This window comes from Physeter macrocephalus, chromosome 14, assembly GCF_002837175.3.
Source record: "Physeter macrocephalus isolate SW-GA chromosome 14, ASM283717v5, whole genome shotgun sequence".
In the NCBI taxonomy this organism is placed as follows: Eukaryota; Metazoa; Chordata; class Mammalia; order Artiodactyla; family Physeteridae; genus Physeter; species Physeter macrocephalus.
The window spans coordinates 126457230-126473756 of record NC_041227.1 but is presented as its reverse complement, the minus strand read 5'-3'; the positions used below and the strand labels follow the sequence as shown (position 1 = coordinate 126473756).

Below are 16527 nucleotides of genomic sequence, written 5' to 3'. Positions count from 1 at the left end.
TCCAGGCCCAGAGGACCTCTCGGGCTGGGCTGGGGGCGTGGCCATGGGCACGCACATTGCCTCTACCCTTCTGGAAGCATGTACAGGGAACAGATCCCAGGATGATCCCAGGCCAGGCACATGTCCAAGGAGTCCCTTTTTCCTGCCCGGAAAAATCCAGGTTCCCCAGCTGCTTCCCTCCGCTCTCCCGCCACCTGGCTCACACCCAGCCCGGAGATGCCAGCCGCCTGGGACCGGCTTCTCTGGCCCTTACGTTCTCCTCCACTTCCTGGCGCAGCTGGCCACATTCTCGGGTGCCAGGCTTCAGTAGGTTCTCGGTGCAAAGGCGGGCAAGGCGCAGGGACAGCCCGTAGGGCGCTAGGGGCAGGCAGGGAGGGGTGTCATCAGCCCCCTGCACAGTGGGCACCGCAGAAGCCCCGTCCAGGAGCCATGCTTGGATAGGGGAGCACCTGAGGCTTATAGCACCGTCAGGGAGGAGAGAAGGCAGCCAGGCCTGTGCCTGCACCCAGTACCCAGAGAAAATAGGAATGGTGTGATCCCGGACCCGGGAGCAGCGGTGAACATGCCCCGGGCCCCGAGGGCAGCACCAAGACCTGCGGTGCCCAGCCCCGGGCCTCACCCAGCTCCGTGGGGTTGATGCCAGCAGCATGCGAGGCAAAGCCAGGCCGCTGCACGTTGTTGGTGATCTTCCAGCGGACCATGTCACGCCCCTTGAGGTTCCCGCTGCGCAGCATGGGCGTGTCCAGGTGATCCGAGGCCATCAGGTTCTCGCGCAGCATGTAGTGGTCTTCCTTGAAGCCCACCATGTGGCCTGCGGGACAGGGTCCTCTCACTGGGCCGCTCCCTAGACCTTCCCCACCACACCCCTGCAGGTGGGACCCCGGGGCCTCCCGCCTCTGTTCCAGACTCGGCCCCCGCTTCCCCTCCCCCCAGCTGGAAGAAAGAGCGGGCAGAAGCCCACCACCCCTGCTGATGCTGGCCCGTACCTCGGTTGCAGCACGGGAGAAGGGCCAGGCAGGCCTAGGAGACAAGGTGGGTGAGGATGAGGGCTGAGACAGCCACCCCAGCCTAGGTAAGCCCCTCTGCCACCACCTGCCACCCACGCCGACGGTCCGGAGGGGGCAAAGGTGCCTTCCCAGACACCAGGATATCCAGGCAGCTGCAGGGGTCTAGGTGTGTGGCACACGAGGTGGGTACAGAGGGCGATGGGGGCAGAGGGTTCCCCAAATTTGTGCCAGGGGACCCTGGTCCTGCTGTATACTCTGGAAAGTAAAGGCTCTGTGATCAAAGCCATTTGGGAAGCACAGAATTCCTTCCCCTTACGGTTTCACTATTCATACAACTAGATCCAAGGCTCTGAGAAGTCCTGCAGAGAAGAAACCGCTTTCTCAATTGTGTTTGATCACAGAACTCTTTTTCGCTGTAACACACACTAATACCCCACAACACGGGGGGCTCCTGCAGAGTGTTGCTTCTGCTTCCCGCAGTTCAGTATCCCATGCCATGCCATCCTCCATGTCTTCCTGTCTCCTGTCTTTCCTCCCCAGTAGACTGTCAGCTCCTGGTGGGCAGAGCCCTTCCTTCCCTGTTAGCTCTCATGACCCTTTGCATGCGGCTGACCCCCGGGCAGGGGCTCCCAGGTGTCCGGCCACTGAGGTTGGGCACAGTGAGAGGCTGGGGTGGGGAGGGCACCAGGGCTGGGCAGGACACGTGGGTTCGCTTGGCCTCTGCCACCTACAGGGGCCCCGGGGGCGGGTGGAGACGCGGGGGCGACGCTGGGGGAGCCCGCACCTTGCAGCAGGCGCAGTACTTCCAGCAAAGTGGCAGCAGCAGTGCCAGGAACAACAGGAGGAAGATAAGCAACGGGATGAGCCACCAGAAGCTGCCGGGAGGGCAGTCTAGGGAGGAAGGAGGAGGAAGAGGAGGGGGTCGGCGCCATTTCCCCCGCCGGGGTCTGGCAGGCCACCCACATCCCCGCGGCCGGCCCTCCAGCTCACCCTTCCTCCGCTGCACCAGGACGGTGCTGTTGGGCCCGGGGGCGCCATCACCCTCCACGGTGTAACTGTACGTGCAGTCGTCATCCTCGTCCCGGAAGGAGCAGTACTCCACCACCTCCTCCGCTGCCCCCACAGACGGTCGGCAGGGCACCCAACCCCACCCCGGAGCACCTTAGGGCCTGGTGAGGTGGCCGCTCCTCACCACGGCCCTACTCTGGGGCCCACCCCGCCCATCACAGGGTGGGAGGCACCTCCAAGTTCCCAGCAAACTGTGCACACAGATGGGGCAAGGCGGGGGCTGCCCTCCAGAAGCGTCAAAGGCTGCAGATCTGTGCCCGCCCTGGGCATCACTCAGGAGCTGGGCTTCTACAACAGTTTTCTTTTCTTTTCTTTTCTTTTTTTTTTTTTTTTTTGGCCACATGTGGGATCATAGTTCCCCGACCAGGGATCGAACCCACGCCCCCTGCAGCGGGAGTGCGGAGTCTTAACCAGTGGCCCGCCAGGGAAGTCCCTTCTAGAACATTTATTTCTCTGACCTAGAGGAAAGGAGGCTGTGTGCCCCCACGGCCCAATTATGTGCCTTTGCCGTGTTCATGGCCCTACCCAGCTCTTTGCCCCCTGCCCAAGCCAGAAGCCATCTCCCCAGGTCTGGGTGCCCTGGCCAGACTGTGTGTCCCCTACCTGGGTCTGCGTGACCTGTCTGGGTTCTGTGACCACTCCCAGGTCTGGAACTCCTCTTTCTAGACTGCATCTCCTCAGTTTGGATTATGAGCCCCCTACCCAGCTCTACAGCCCTGCCCAGATGAGAGACACCACCTACCCCATCGGAAGCCCCCCTGCCTAGTCCTCTTTCCCTGCCCCATACCTTTCTTAAGCTCATCCACCATCTTGACCTTGAAGCTGCACTCCTTACACGTGTGCCCCTTCTTTTCACCGGTGCCCCACGCCTGGCACTGCACACAGGAGCGCAGGTCCTCACAGAGGCCCAGGCGGATCTGGGTGGGCGAAGAGGGCCAGACGGGCACTGTGTTGGGCGGCGGCCCCTGCCAGACCCTCTCCCACCACGTCACACCCTTGGGCAGGTCCTCTGGCACCAGGCTCAGCCCCTCTTGTCCGTCTTGCCCTGTGCCTGGGGTCCCCATGCCCATACCCAGTGAATCTGGCCTCACCGCTGAGTAGTTGATTTCGCAGATGGTGTCTGTGTAGAGCGACTGTTGGTTGCAGTGGCAGCGGCCACACTCGCAGTAGCCACGCCCATTACAGATACCCTGAGTCAAGAGGAGGCACCAGTGAGCCAGCTGTGCCCCCACCCCTGCCTGAGAGGGAGGGTGGTCCTGATTGGGGCCCCCTCCACCGCCCCCCCACTGTCTGCCTCATGCCCAGGCCTACCCCATTGCTGTCGATGCAGGTGGCATTGCTGAGAGGACAGTCACAGCTCAAGCCTGTCCAGCCAGGCTCACACACACACTGGCCCATGGAGCAGCGTCCCCGGTCTGCAGAGAAGGGGAGGGGAGATGAGAGGCACACTTGCACCCGCAGTCCAGGCTGCCCACTGGCTGGAGCTGCCTTAGGAGCTAGGATGTCTCCAGCCAGGGGCAGAGCCATCTCTTCGTCGCTTTCTTGGAACTCCCTTCTCTCCATTTCTCCGGCTCTACTGTGCCCTTCTACCTTCCACTCTGCAGCTGGGGCGATCACCCCAAAACACAAACCCAATCATGTGTCTCCCCTGTTTAAGAACCTCTAATGAGTCCTGGCCAATGCAACAAGGTAAGAAAAAGAAATAAAACATAAGTTTTGGAAAGTAAGAGATGAAAAACAGTCATCATTTGCAAGTATCAGAAACATGTCACAAAATAGCAAGAATCTAGAAATAAGTTATTAGATTTCATAAGAGAGTTTAGCAAGGTGGCTGGATACAAGGTTAACATATAAAGAGTTAGAAAATGAAATTAAAAGCACCAGTGAGGACTTCCCAGGTGGCGCAGTGGTTAAGAATCCGCCTGCCAATGCAGGGGACACGGATTTGAGCCCTGGTCCAGGAAGATACCACATGCTGCAGAGCAACTAAGCCCGTGCGCCACAACTACCGAGCCTGCGCTCTAGAGCCCACGAGCCACAACTACTGAGCCTGCATGCCACAACTACTGAAGCCCGCGTGCCTAGAGCCCGTGCTCCGCAACAAGAGAAGCCACTGCAATGAGAAGACCGTGCACCGCAATGAAGAGTAGCCCCCGCTCACCGCAACTAGAGAAAGCTCACGCGCAGCAATGAAGTTCCAATGCAGCCAAAAATAAATAAAATTATTTAAAAAAAAAACACCAGTGACTCCCTTTGCCCAAAGGATGAAGTCCAATACCCTTACTAGAACAGGGGTTGATTAACTACAGCCTGTGGGCCAAATCCAGCTCACTACCTGCTTTTGCAAAAGTGTCATTGGAACAGAGCCACACTCATTTGCCTATAGCTGCTTTCTGCTACAACGGCAGAGCTTGGTAGTTGTGACGGAGACCATATAGCTTACAAAGCTGAAAATATTTAATGTATAGCCTTTTAAGAAAAAGCTTGGACTAGACTAAAACTGGACCCATCCTGGACTGGAACCCAAGCCCCTCGCACTCTGGCCCTGCCTCCTTCCTGGCTGCATCTCCCTCCCCTCCTGTCTCAGCTTGGCCTGTGCCAAATGTCTGCCTTTCTCCAGACGTCCTGGGTTCTCCCTTCATTTCTCTGAGCACACCCTGGGGCGGGCAGGTGAAGAGAAGAAATGGCAGACAAAAGCAAGAACGGAGGAAAGGGTAGAAAAGTAGGGTCTTGACCCCCCGTGGCAAGTATACAGTTGGAGCTTAATAAGTATTTGGTGAGTGGATTTTCATTCATTCTCCTCCATTTACCCATTCAGTACTTCCATGTGGCCCCTGTGGGTTCTGTGACCCCTGGCAGCTCAGGAAGCCCTGGCCAGCCTATGTGCCCATGGCCTGGGCCCACACTGTGTTAGGCCCTGTGGGGCTACAGAGGATGCATCACTCCAGGCCCTGTCTGCTAGAGATGTAGCATCTTCCGAGAGAGGAAAGATCGCCATGCCATATGCCACCGATCACTGAGGTTGAGCTGGGTGGTACCCACTCTAGTGGGATGGGAGAGTGGAGAAGGGGGTGGGCATGGGGCAGAGGACCTCAGGTGGACATTCCACAGTGGGGATTTCATGCTGGCAGGGGCCTTGGGCATCAAGTTTGTGGAGGAGGAGAGAGGTCCAGGTTGGGGCTGGACTTGGGAGAGGCACTCAGGGAATCTGGAGGAGGGCTGGGCCTGAACATGGGGGTCCCGACTCCCAGCGAGGCTCTCCCAACATGGGTTCTGATGGCAGAACCGGAGGCGGGGGGCAAGGGCTGGACACCCAGGCCACCCTCTCGGCTCCACCCCACCTGGGCCAATAGCTCACCGTTGCAGAGGAACCCGGAGGCACGGGGGCACTGGAAGTTGTCGTATTCGCAGAATTCACCCTCATAGCGGCCTTCGCCATAGCACACGCAGTGGCCACACTGGCACTCGCCCTGCCCCGAGCACAGCTTGTCTTCTCCCTCCCGGTGGCAGGGCGCCAGGTCACTCAGGGAGCCAGTGGAGCAGTTACAGGTCTTGCCGCTCCTGCGGGAGAAGACAGTCACTTCCGCAGGGCGCAGCAGGAAGGCTTTCACCGTCCCATTTTACAGATGAGGAAACTGAGGCTCTAAGTGGGCCCCTGTGGGTCTGAGTTACGTAGACAGCAGGGGCTGAGCTGAGACTCAAACCTCAGTCCCCTGAGACCCTCCCCCTGTCCCTTCCTCAAGTCATGACAAACTTATTCAATGTCTTGAAGCTTGAAAAGCCCTTACTCTCACTAACATTCTCTTATGACTCCCTTCTGCTCAGGTAATAGATGCCCATGGCTCAGATACTAAAGGTCCAAAAGGGATGGAGGGTAAAGTACGTCTCCCTCCTGTGTCCGACCCACAGCATCCTAATGGCCACCACTGCCCTGATTCTTACACGTCTTTCCAGAGGTAATCCTATATATCCAGATATTTCTCTTTTTTTGGCCACGCCATGCGGCTTGCAGGATCTTAGTTCCCCGACCAGGGATCGAACCCGGAGCCCCGGCAGTGAGACCGCTGAGTCCTAACCACTGGACCACCAGGGAATTCCCATATCCATGAATTTCAAAGTGCTTTGAATTGAATCCACCTGCCAACTAGACATACCCCTTTCCTAGCCCTTTCTATGCCCAGCTGCCAACCCACCCTCAGCAGCCTACATGGTGTGCCCAGCCCCTTCTCTGGGAGCTGCTGGCATCCTGGGTGCTGGCTTCACCCTCCCACACTCACCAGCCCTCATTGCACACACAGTGTCCGCACATGAAGTCCCCATTGAAGCTGCAGTGAGATGACCGCTCCTGTTTTTGCTGGAATGAAATCATGGTGGGGTGGCTGGGGGGGCGGTGAGGGATGCTGGACGCTGCCCCTCAGGGCACCCCGAAAGGGAGTTGTGGCCACAGGATGCTCTGCTGTATTACTCAGGGCCCTGGGGCGGTCGGCTTAGCCTCTCCCTCCCTCCGCGACCTGGCGGGGCCGCATCATACCAGCTCACAGGAGCACACGTCACAGATGATGTCCACGTCCATCTTGAGGCCATTGGAGAAGGAGGGCTTCAGATGGATGTTGCCCTTCCGGTCCGCTTCTGGCAACTGGCACACATGAGTCCCGTCCAAGTCCTCGATGGCCCGCAGCTGCACTTGGTATGTGCCCTGCAGGGACCCCACTGTCAGACAAGGCAGGCCTGGACAGACCACCAGGGGGCAGTTGCGCCTGAAGTCTCTAGGCCCTCAAGCTCCAGGGATGTGTCTGGCCCCTGACACCCAGCTCCCTGCCCGCCCTTCCTCAGGGCTGCGAACTTGCTCCCTCCAGGCACAGCCACGGTAACAATAGCACCAACGGTAACCAGGGTTGCTTTTGGCCCATTCACGCATCTGAGCAACCCTGAGCTCCAAGCTGATTGGTCTCCACTTTACAGGTGAGGACAAGCCAAGGGGCTGATCCAGAGGGCTTCAAACCCAGATCTGACTCCGGAGGCCATGCTCTGGACCTCTGTTCAGGTAGACCCCGCCCCGCAGGGCGCCGTGCCCGTCGTCCCCTGCCCCGGGACCCCCACGGAGGCGTACCACTTCCCCGCGCCGGATGAGAAAGGACCCAGTGTTCGTCTTCTGGAACATCCTGGAGGTGACCTCTGTCCGCAGGCCTCGGGGGCTTTCCAGAGCCCGGATGTCCAGGTTGGAGCGGATGCGCTAAAAGAGAGCAGGCCATCAATGGCCTGGGGGTACCCCGGGCTCACCCACCCTGGCCTGGCCTGTCTGTGCTGCACTCCCACCTACACGGAGGCCTGGGGTGCTGGCGGGGGGGCGGGGGTCAAGGGAGAAGAGCCTGCAGGAACCTGGGGCCAGGCCCAGGGGGCGCTCCTCAAGGACTACAGAAGACCCTTCCCCCCTCCTATCCTCTTTCCCAGTCCTCTGCCATTCAGCCTTCTCTCCAGCCCCGCCCCAGAAAGGCTCAGACTGCAGAGCCCTCACGTTGAAGGCATCCTGCAGCAGATCCACGATGTTGGAGGAGTCCTCCTGCAGCACCCCCAGCGAAGAGACAGGAAAATACGAGGACAGCTTCTGCAGGAGAAAATGCCAGGCCGGGGCTCAGCCTCCCATAAGCGTCATCTCTTTGAATCCAGACATACACCTTTGGGGTTCACTCACTTGGCAGACGGGGAAGCTAAGGCCTGGCGCCTGCTGTGCGTTCCAGAGCCTGTGCTCTTAGCCCCCACCTGCTTGGGAGGGGGGCTGGGGAATGGGCACGTGGGCTCCTCTTCCCACCAGGGCCCATCCCAAGTTTGGGGAAGGAAGCGGGGGAGGCAGATGGGAGTGTCTGAGAAGTTCCACGGACCCTCCCGCCCGCCCGCGTCCTGCCCAGTGAGGCCCCGGCCCCCGCACCTCGTAGTAACTATAGGAGTAGTTGGTGACCGCGAAAATGGGGATGATGTTGTGCTGGCCGAGCAGGCGCACCAAGGTGGGCACCGACGGGTAGTCCTGTGTCCTGTACTGGGTGTAGGTGCCCGTGGCGTCCAGGTGGCACTCCTCGTCGTTGCGCCTCATGATACCAGCGAGCACGTTGGCGCCGTCCGCCTCGTAGTGGAAGGCCGACTCGGTAGAGAACACCAGCAAGTGGGTGCTGTCGGGGCGCCAGCCGATGTCCCTCTGGGGAGAGCGAGGAGGGGTGCCCGTGGAGCAGGGGACACTCATCACAGCGTCATACACAGTGACAGCGAAAGCACGTCCCAACACGGGGCTCAGCGAGGACACAGGACTAACAGCCTGACGCCCCATGAATGACGCACGTGACAGACAGCACATGAGCGATGAGGGGGAAAAACAGAAACCAGCAGCGGGAAGTGGGAAACAGAAGCAGGGGCCGTGCCCACAGGGGGCACCACGCAAGATGTGAACCAGGTTCATCCAGCTGTCCCCACAAGGTCTCAACCACTCTGCGAGAATATCTCAACTGCGGAGAAAAACGTACACCATGCAGCATTCAACGGAAGAGTGAAAATAGGTACAGCAAGCAGCACGTGGCAATTTGTTTGAGAAATACATGGGATGATTTTGAAAACCAGGTATTACAAGAGAAAATGTTTATGATAGCATTAGGTGAAAATAAAAAAGCTAGTTTCAGAACTATTCGTACACTGATTCCAACTATATAAAATAAGGAAAAGGGAACAAAATATGCTGGTGGGGTATCAGTGGCTGGATGGTGGTGAAATTATGGGCAATTTCTGTTCTTTGTTTTCCAAATTGTCTGTAATATGGATACATTATTTTCATTTTTATTTCTTAAATTTTTTATTTTGTTTTATTTTTTGGCCACGCCATGTGGCTTGGGAGACCTTAGTTCCCCGACCAGGGATGGAACCTGGGCCCCAGGCAGTGAAAGTGCTGAGTCCTTAACCACTGGACTGCCAGGGAATTTTCTTTTTTGTCTGTGGATACATTATTATTATTTTTTTTATTTTTATTTATTTATTTTTTTTTGCCGTATGCGGGCCTCCCTCTGTTGCGGCCTCTCCCGTTGCGGAGCACAGGCTCCGGACGCGCAGGCTCAGCGGCCGTGCCTCACGGGCCCAGCCGCTCCGCGGCACGCGGGATCCTCCCAGACCGGGGCGCGAACCCGGTTCCCCTGCGTCGGCAGGCGGACGCGCAACCGCTGCGCCACCAGGGAAGCCCGATACATTATTTTTTTAATGAAAAAACTGATGTGCACATAAAAAGAAGTGCCCTCTTCCAGCACAGCTGGAGACGGGTCTTAACAGGGAGATTGGGTGGGAGGCTGGCCTCAGGGCACTGAAGATTCCAGAACCCCAAGACTCATGTCCGCCTCACTGGCCAATACAAAACCAGGCTGTGACTGCTCAGGCCCTGATACCTCTAAACCTGGATTGGAATTGAGGGTCCCCCAGTGGGTCTGAGCTTGTCTTAGGGCATGGGGGCCCCAGCCTGGTTCCAGAGCAGGCCAGTGGGCAGCTCATGCCCTTGTTGAAAAGCACAGCCGGGTCCAGGCCAGCAGGACCTGCCCCAGCACTCACGGTGCACACGGCCGTCTGCAGGATGGCATCGAAACCTCCTTCGGGGGCGTCCAGGTTGCCTGAGATCCGCTCTCCCTTTAGCTTGTTCCGGAACTCCTCTACGTCTTCCGTCAGGCTGATGACGTTTTTGAAGGAGAAGGGGGGTTCACTGTTGGGCCAGGGCTCCTTCAGCCTGGGCGGAGGTGGGAAGGAGAGAGTCAGGGAGGGGGAAAGTCAGGGGAGAAGACGTCCCCCCACCCCCTGCCTACCCTCTCTAGGGACCGCCCCCTTGGCTCATTTCAACCTGAAGACTTCGAAGTGCTTGGGTGGAGAGGGCGTGGGCCACCTGGCCGGGAGCCCTGCCCACTCGGTCACTCACTTCTCGGGCCTCATGTCTGTCTGAGGGATGCTGACTTTGTCCACGAACTTGCCAAATCCAATCGTGTAGTCGCTGGTGAGCTGATTCAGGACCTGGGCTGGGCATCAACGGAAAAAAAGAGGGCGCGGCTGAGCCCCAAGAACCCCACATCAACACAGGGGCCGGGGGCTGGCCGTCTGCAGAGCTGGGGATTAACCTCAGCCTCACGGCAGCTGGTGCCCTCCGTGTCAGCACCAGAGGAGGGGCTTCCCTGGCGGTCCAGTGGTTAGGACTCTGAGCTTCCACTGCAGGGGGCGCGGGTTCAATCCCCGGTCAGGGAACTAAGATCCCGCAAGCCACGAGGCGCAGCACATCCAAAAAAAACAAAAAGGACCAGAGGGCTCCGGTTCCCACCCGGCTGGGACCTTCTCTGCACTCCCGAGTGGTTATCGGGGTCTGCACAGGGCCCGCCTCTGAGAATGGGGGGAAGGAGTTCTTGGGGTGCTCAGATGTCCTGTCCTTCCTTGAGGAGTGGGTGCAGCTAGCCTGAGCCCTGGCCTCCTGAGCAGGTGCCCAGCCATCTGGGGGAGGCCACTCTCTCCATGCCCTGCCCTGTTGTCTTCCGCGCCATACCCAGATCCTGCCCCATCTTCTTGAGGTTGTCCAGATCGTCAGACATGGAGTTGGAGAAGTCCATGAGGATATACAGGTCCATGGGGCTCTCCAGGGGCTCAAACACCTGCAGCTCAAAGTGCCGCTCCTCTCCCGGCCGCAGCCGCACCCGCAGCCCCTGGGGGGACACCTGGCTGCGGCGCAGGGTGGTGTCGATCTGCGTTTCCTGTGTCCAGGGGAGAGGGACACCTGGCTGGAGGGTCTCTCCAGATCTGATGGAGATACCTCTCAGCTCAGCCAGGGGACACGATAGCCTCCCACAAACAGCCAGCCTTGAGCTTGGAGGGCCCAGCTCCCCCGACCCCCACTCTGGGCACCTCTGTGATCTCGAAGCTGCTCTCCATGACCACCATGCTCCCCTGCCGGCAGCCCGCAGCCAGCAGCTCTGCCTGGGTGTTGCAGCGCCGCTCCTTGAACATCTGGCCGGAAGGAGATGGAGTCAGGAGGGCCAGTGCCCTTCCCCTGGCTGTCCTAACCCTGGATTTATCCTGCCCCCCACCACCCCGATTCTCCTGACCCTTGCCTATTCTCCCACGACCGCCTGGCCTGAGGCTGGGCTGAGGGCGGGGCAAGTGTGGGCCAGAGCCCAGGCGTGGGGTGTAGCGGGGTGGGGCACGCAGGTTGGGAAGGTGGCCCAGGCTGGGCCCCAGCAGCATCGCACCTCGTCCGTGCAGTAGGCGCAGTCCTTGTCCACGCGGATGCACTCCGTGCAGCTCTTCACCTGGGCCTTCTTGCAGAGGTTCGCTGGGGAGCAGAGATGGGCGTGCCCACTGAGGCGCGCCCCACCCACTGCCAAGCCCTTCCCTCGTGCATCCTCGTTTGAAAGAGGTGGGGATTCTCTCCCGATTTACAGAGGGGGAAAATGGAGGCCAGCAGGTACGTGGTCAGTCCCAGGTAGCACGGCTAGAAACCCGCAGAGCCAGGTCTCAGACCGGACTCTCCACTCAAGTCTGGAGGCAAGGATGGTGGGGGCTGAGACCGAGGCGCTGGCCCATTTGCTGGCGGGGACACCCTAACCGCCCCCTTCACCTGCTCCTCCAGGGTAAAAGGGATTCTGTCTTGTTTATCCCTGTGTCCCCAGTGCCTAGCCCAAGCCCCGCACACAGTGAGTTGTTAGTAAATGAATGAGGTAAAACTCCAGTTTCTCCAAAGGTTGGGAGTCCCTTTGGTTTTGTTCAGTTAAAATCACAGTAAGGACCTATTATGTGCACTAGCGGGTGGTCTCCTGGGCTCCAGGCAACGGTGCACGGTCAATGTTTAGAGGGCTCCGGCAGAGGGCGGGGAAGCCCTGACTTGCAGCATTTGCCAATTTCCAGGGTGTAAATGTTCCCACCATGTTCTATTTCAAGCTATCAGCATGATCTCCACTGACAGGCAAAATTTCATCAGTAGGAGCCGGCTCCAGCCCTTTGCCGACGGCAGACACTCACAGGGCAAGTGATGATCACCTTTCTCTCCTCCAAATTCCTCTAAAACTTTTCCACTCAGCTTTCCAAGCCTCAGTACATCCTGCGAGCGCCTCCATTCTGAGTGGACGTCTTCTCCCTCCTCTAGACCAAGTCTCCTTCCTCCCCTGGGTGTTCTTAGGCCATACAGCTCAGGCTCATGGCTCCCCAGGCTTCAAAGTGGGTGGTGGTTGTTGGTTGAATGGCCGAGTGAGTGTCTGGGTAAGACACTCCATGAGAGGCCCCCCACACACACTTAAGGGCAGTGCCTTGGAAGTTGAGCCCCCGCCAGAGAGGGGTGTTGCACGGGCGTGTCCGACTCACCCATGTCCCCGGGGAAGCTGACGCTCAGCAGGGCTGCCAGCAGCAGCCTGGTCCACCAGCTGGGATGCGGCCCTGCCATCCTCTTCCTCCTGTATAACAGCAACAATCGACATACCATGCCTGACAGCCCTGGTCCATGTGTCAGCTCACTGGGTCCCTGTCTAAGCTCCATCATTCCCATTGCACAGATGTAGAAACTGAGGCTCTACAGAACTTTAGTGATGTTCCAAGGCCACCTGGCCTGCAAGTGGCAGGGCCCAGGGCCCCTGACTCCTCTTTTCCACTGCCCTCTTCCTTGTCGTCTCTGGAGTGGCCAGATGTCCTGCAGGCCTATGCCCTGCCCAGGGAGGCCCCCACCCTCTCACCACTGAGGACTCTGGGCTCTGAGCCTGTCCCAATGCCAGGTCTCTTGTGCTGATCTCCCCGAGGGCAGAACAGGGCTTATTCCTCATTTGCCTTTCAGAACCCAGTGGCCTGGGTCAGGCTTGGCAGGGCCAGGGCCACCCTAGAGGGTCTTGGCTCCACCTTCCTGTCCCCTCTCTGTCCTGGCCCACTTGCCTCTTGGTGAGAGGGCGCAGCCGGGAGGAAGGGGGCCCCTCCCAATATCTGGGGCCTGGGGAAGGAAGGAGGAGGCTTGTTGCACTCAGCTAAGTTCTGCAATGGTTGCCTGTCCCGTCAGAGGAAGGGTGCCCACCCTACTCCCCACCTCTGCCTGCCCCAGAGTTGAGTTTTGGGGGCCCCTGAGCAGATCACCCTTTCAAAAATTAGCCTGGAGCTGGATTAAAAGGCCCTCCTGCCCACTCACACACGCACACACATTGCCAGCCACCCCAGGAGACCCATCTGCCTTTGGTTCACCATTAAACCATCTCAACTCACTAGTGACCTTCGGGGCAGGCACTGGCGTCCCCGAGGCCTTTTAAAGATGGGTTTGCGGACTTCCCTGGTGGCGCAGTGGATAAGACTCTGCGCTCCCAAGGCAGGGGGCCCGAGTTCGATCTCTGGTCAGGGAACTAGATGCCACATGCCGCAACTAAGAGTTCACATGCCACAACTAAGGAGCCCACGTGTGGCAACTAAGGAGCCCACGTGTGGCAACTAAGACCGGGTGCAACTAAATAAATATTTAAAAAAAGAAAAGAAAAGATGGGTATGTACAGCAAGAAACTAATACAACATTATAAAGCAACTATACTGCAATAAAAATTAATAAAAAGCAAACAAATAAATAAAAGATGGGTAGCCTGCTGAAGAGAAGGGGCTGGCCATAGACGCCAGGCCTGCAGAGTTGACGTTAGGACCCCCTCCTCTTTCTCTAGAGCTAGTCACCCAGCAGCCCAAGACTATGCCATGCCTACTGGCCCTCCCTCCTTGGATCTTTGCTCAGTCCTTGGCTTGTGAGGCAGGGGCAGCCCCAGGCTCTGGGAGACTGACGCCCCCATAGGGCTGGGGAGAGCCGGGGTGGGGGGGGCGTTGCAGGAAGGCATTGCCTCCGTCGCTCCAAGGCAGGTGGCTCCCAGGAGGCACTAGCAGCTCCAACACATCGCAGGCAGAGCCTGCTGGGAAGGAGCCACCCTCGAAGAGGGGCCTGGGGTAAGGGAGCCCTGAGTCAGCCAAGGGGGAGCTTCCTGGGGGAAATGACTTTTCTGCAGCCTTGGGGCATAGGCACCACACCCACACACTACACAATATAGGCTGCTAACCCAGGCCTCCCGGGGGCACCATTACACACGCAGGTACAGACACTGGAGGCCCAGCCCAGCTCTTACTCACCCTCCTGTGCCCCCAGGCTGGGCACACACTGGGCAAGTGCCCAGCACTTCATGTACATAACTGCCATTTAATCTGTACAGGAACCAGTGGGGATGATTGCATTGTCCCCATATCCCAGGTGAGACCCGGGCAGCGCACAAGCCCCGTTTAACCTTCACTTTATACTCGGAGGCTCTAAAATGGCAGCTGGGGGCTAGTTATGCACTCAGGAGTGTTATGTTTGACTCAACTTGTGTTTAAAAAGTTTGGTTTTTTTTTTTGGCCTCCCTGCACAGCTCGTGGGATCTTAGTTCCCCGACCAGGGACTGAACCCGGGCCCTGGCAGTGAAAGCGCCAAGTCCTAACCACTGGATCACCAAGGAAAATCCCTAAAAAGTTTTAGAAGTAGTTGCTGGTGTTAAAAATAATAAGGTTTGGGCTTCCCTGGTGGCGCAGTGGTTGGGAATCCGCCTGCCAATGCAGGGGACACGGGTTCGGGCCCTGGTCTGGGAAGATCCCACATGCCGCGGAGCAACTAAGCCCGTGAGCCACAACTACTGAGCCTGCGCGTCTGGAGCCTGTGCTCCGCAACGGGAGAGGCCGCGACAGTGAGAGGCCCGCGCACCGCGATGAGGAACGGCCCCCGCTCGCCGCAACTGGAGAAAGCCCTCGCACAGAAACGAAGACCCAGCACAGCCAAAAATAAATAAATAAATAAATAAAATAATAATAATAATAATAAGGTTTCACATAAAAGTTAGGATTGTGGGCTTATTGGAAGAGGTGGCTGGCCGTGGCGGGCTGGCCAGAGCCCTTGGGAAACATACTCTCCAGGCTACTCTGGGTCCCCAGGCTGCAAGGGCCTTTTTATGTACCACCCGGGTCCCCGGGTATGTAATTGCCACCCACTGCTATCACATAGTGGCACACCCAGGCCTTGCAGGCACAGGGACATGCATATTCTTGGACACACACTGGGACCCACATGAACATAGGCTCGGCGCTCTCCCCACACCCGCCCTCCCTCCCACCCATGGGACCCCTGTGGCATGTGTGCACCCGCCCTCCAGGGTTCTCTCCCTTCCTGCTTTCCCGGCCCTTCTGCTGCTCTATCGCCCACAGAAATCAAGGCCAAGGAGACAGGCGCTCCTTCCCTGCTGTCCCTCCTGCTCTCCTCTCCCCACTCAGCCCCCCAGGATGGGCCCCTCAGTCTCCACTTCCAGCTCCTTCCGAGGCAGCACCAACCATGCCCACCCTTGGGCTCAGGGTGTGGCAAGGCCGTGGGGGAGAAGCAGGAGCCCAGCCACTGCCCTCTGGGAGCCTTCTAGAGCCCCCCCACCTACAACCAGAGGCCCACCCGGGGCTAAGGGGGTGGGAAAGGGGGCTGGCTCTGGAGGAGTTTACAGTGGTGGGCACAGCCTCCAGGGGTGTTGGATGAGGTCAGGAGAGCTTCCTGGAGGAAGGGTGTCCTGAGCTGACTTTGGGAGGAGGGCCAAGAGAAGAGGAGAGTCAGGGACTCCCCAGACCCCAGACGGACTGTGGCACCACACAGCCAAGCCGGGAGGGCCTCTGCCTCTAGGTGGCTGCTTCTTTTTGAACCCCAGAGGGGCCCAGCCCAGTAGGCCTGCCAGCCACTGCCTGGCCCCTGCCCACTTCTCCCTCATATCCACCCAAGGGCCGGGCCGCCAGCCTTTAGGTAGGGAAGAGCCGGGGAAACAAAAGCCACCCGGCCCACCAATCAGCTCCCCGCGGGTCTGCCCAGTTGGGGTGCGCACTCACTTTCTTCTTGTCCCCTCGGAGGGCCCTGAATGGGCCCCCAGCCCCGGCGGCCCGAGGCACTGGAGGAGCGTGCGGCGTGCGGAGGGACTGCCTTCCCTCCCCGCGCCTGTGCCCCGGCCGCCCGCCGCCGTCCGAGGATGGACCTACCTCGGGGCTGACCCGCGCCCTCCCCGCGCTGGGCTCCGCTCGGCGGCTCCGGATGAGGCGCGCGGGCGAGCCGGGACTGTCCGGAGGGCGGGCTGCAGGGAGGGCGGGCGGCGGCGGGGAGGGGACCGCTTTATGGGCTGGGCGGCAGGTAGGAAGGAGGAGCTGATGAGTCAGGCAAACCGCATTCCTGCGCGCGGCGCGCACCTGTCGGGGCAGGAGCCGGGCGCTGCCGCCTCCGGACCGCCCCCCGGAAAAGGCTGCGGCTCCCGCGCAGCCCGGCCCCGCGCCCCGACCCAGAGCGGCGGGGGCGGGGAGGAGCCAGCCCCCTCTCTCCGATCCGGCCCCGGGAGCGGCGCCTCCCCTCCCCAGCCCAGGGTCCAGACTCGAGTGCCGGGCTGCCCCGAGCTGGGGGTGGCCTCTT

The 16527-nt window shown here is 59.3% G+C and overlaps 1 protein-coding gene across 4 annotated transcripts in view; it reads right to left on the bottom strand.

Moving 5' to 3' along the window:
* ITGB4 (integrin subunit beta 4) overlaps window positions 1-16282 on the bottom strand; it is a 30581-nt gene extending 14299 nt beyond the window's left edge. For 2 of the 4 annotated variants that reach the window (XM_007099752.4, XM_007099751.4), the window contains exons 1-21: window positions 16107-16281; window positions 12429-12517; window positions 11321-11403; window positions 10977-11078; window positions 10621-10825; window positions 10009-10105; window positions 9651-9822; window positions 8002-8265; window positions 7591-7680; window positions 7186-7308; window positions 6607-6771; window positions 6353-6429; window positions 5434-5636; window positions 3387-3490; window positions 3167-3265; window positions 2863-2992; window positions 1998-2120; window positions 1792-1898; window positions 987-1020; window positions 620-811; window positions 254-357 (exon numbers count right to left, since the gene is read on the bottom strand). In XM_007099752.4, the coding sequence (XP_007099814.2) occupies window positions 254-357; window positions 620-811; window positions 987-1020; window positions 1792-1898; window positions 1998-2120; window positions 2863-2992; window positions 3167-3265; window positions 3387-3490; window positions 5434-5636; window positions 6353-6429; window positions 6607-6771; window positions 7186-7308; window positions 7591-7680; window positions 8002-8265; window positions 9651-9822; window positions 10009-10105; window positions 10621-10825; window positions 10977-11078; window positions 11321-11403; window positions 12429-12507 (2553 nt within the window). In that variant the 5' untranslated portion in view covers window positions 12508-12517; window positions 16107-16281. Of the gene's footprint in view, window positions 1-253; window positions 358-619; window positions 812-986; window positions 1021-1791; window positions 1899-1997; window positions 2121-2862; window positions 2993-3166; window positions 3266-3386; window positions 3491-5433; window positions 5637-6352; window positions 6430-6606; window positions 6772-7185; window positions 7309-7590; window positions 7681-8001; window positions 8266-9650; window positions 9823-10008; window positions 10106-10620; window positions 10826-10976; window positions 11079-11320; window positions 11404-12428; window positions 12518-15959; window positions 16036-16106 lie in introns of those variants that run through there. The other 2 variants (XM_055090326.1, XM_028499329.2) reach the window with 2 other exon arrangements.
* Between the last annotated feature and the right edge of the window lie 245 nt (window positions 16283-16527).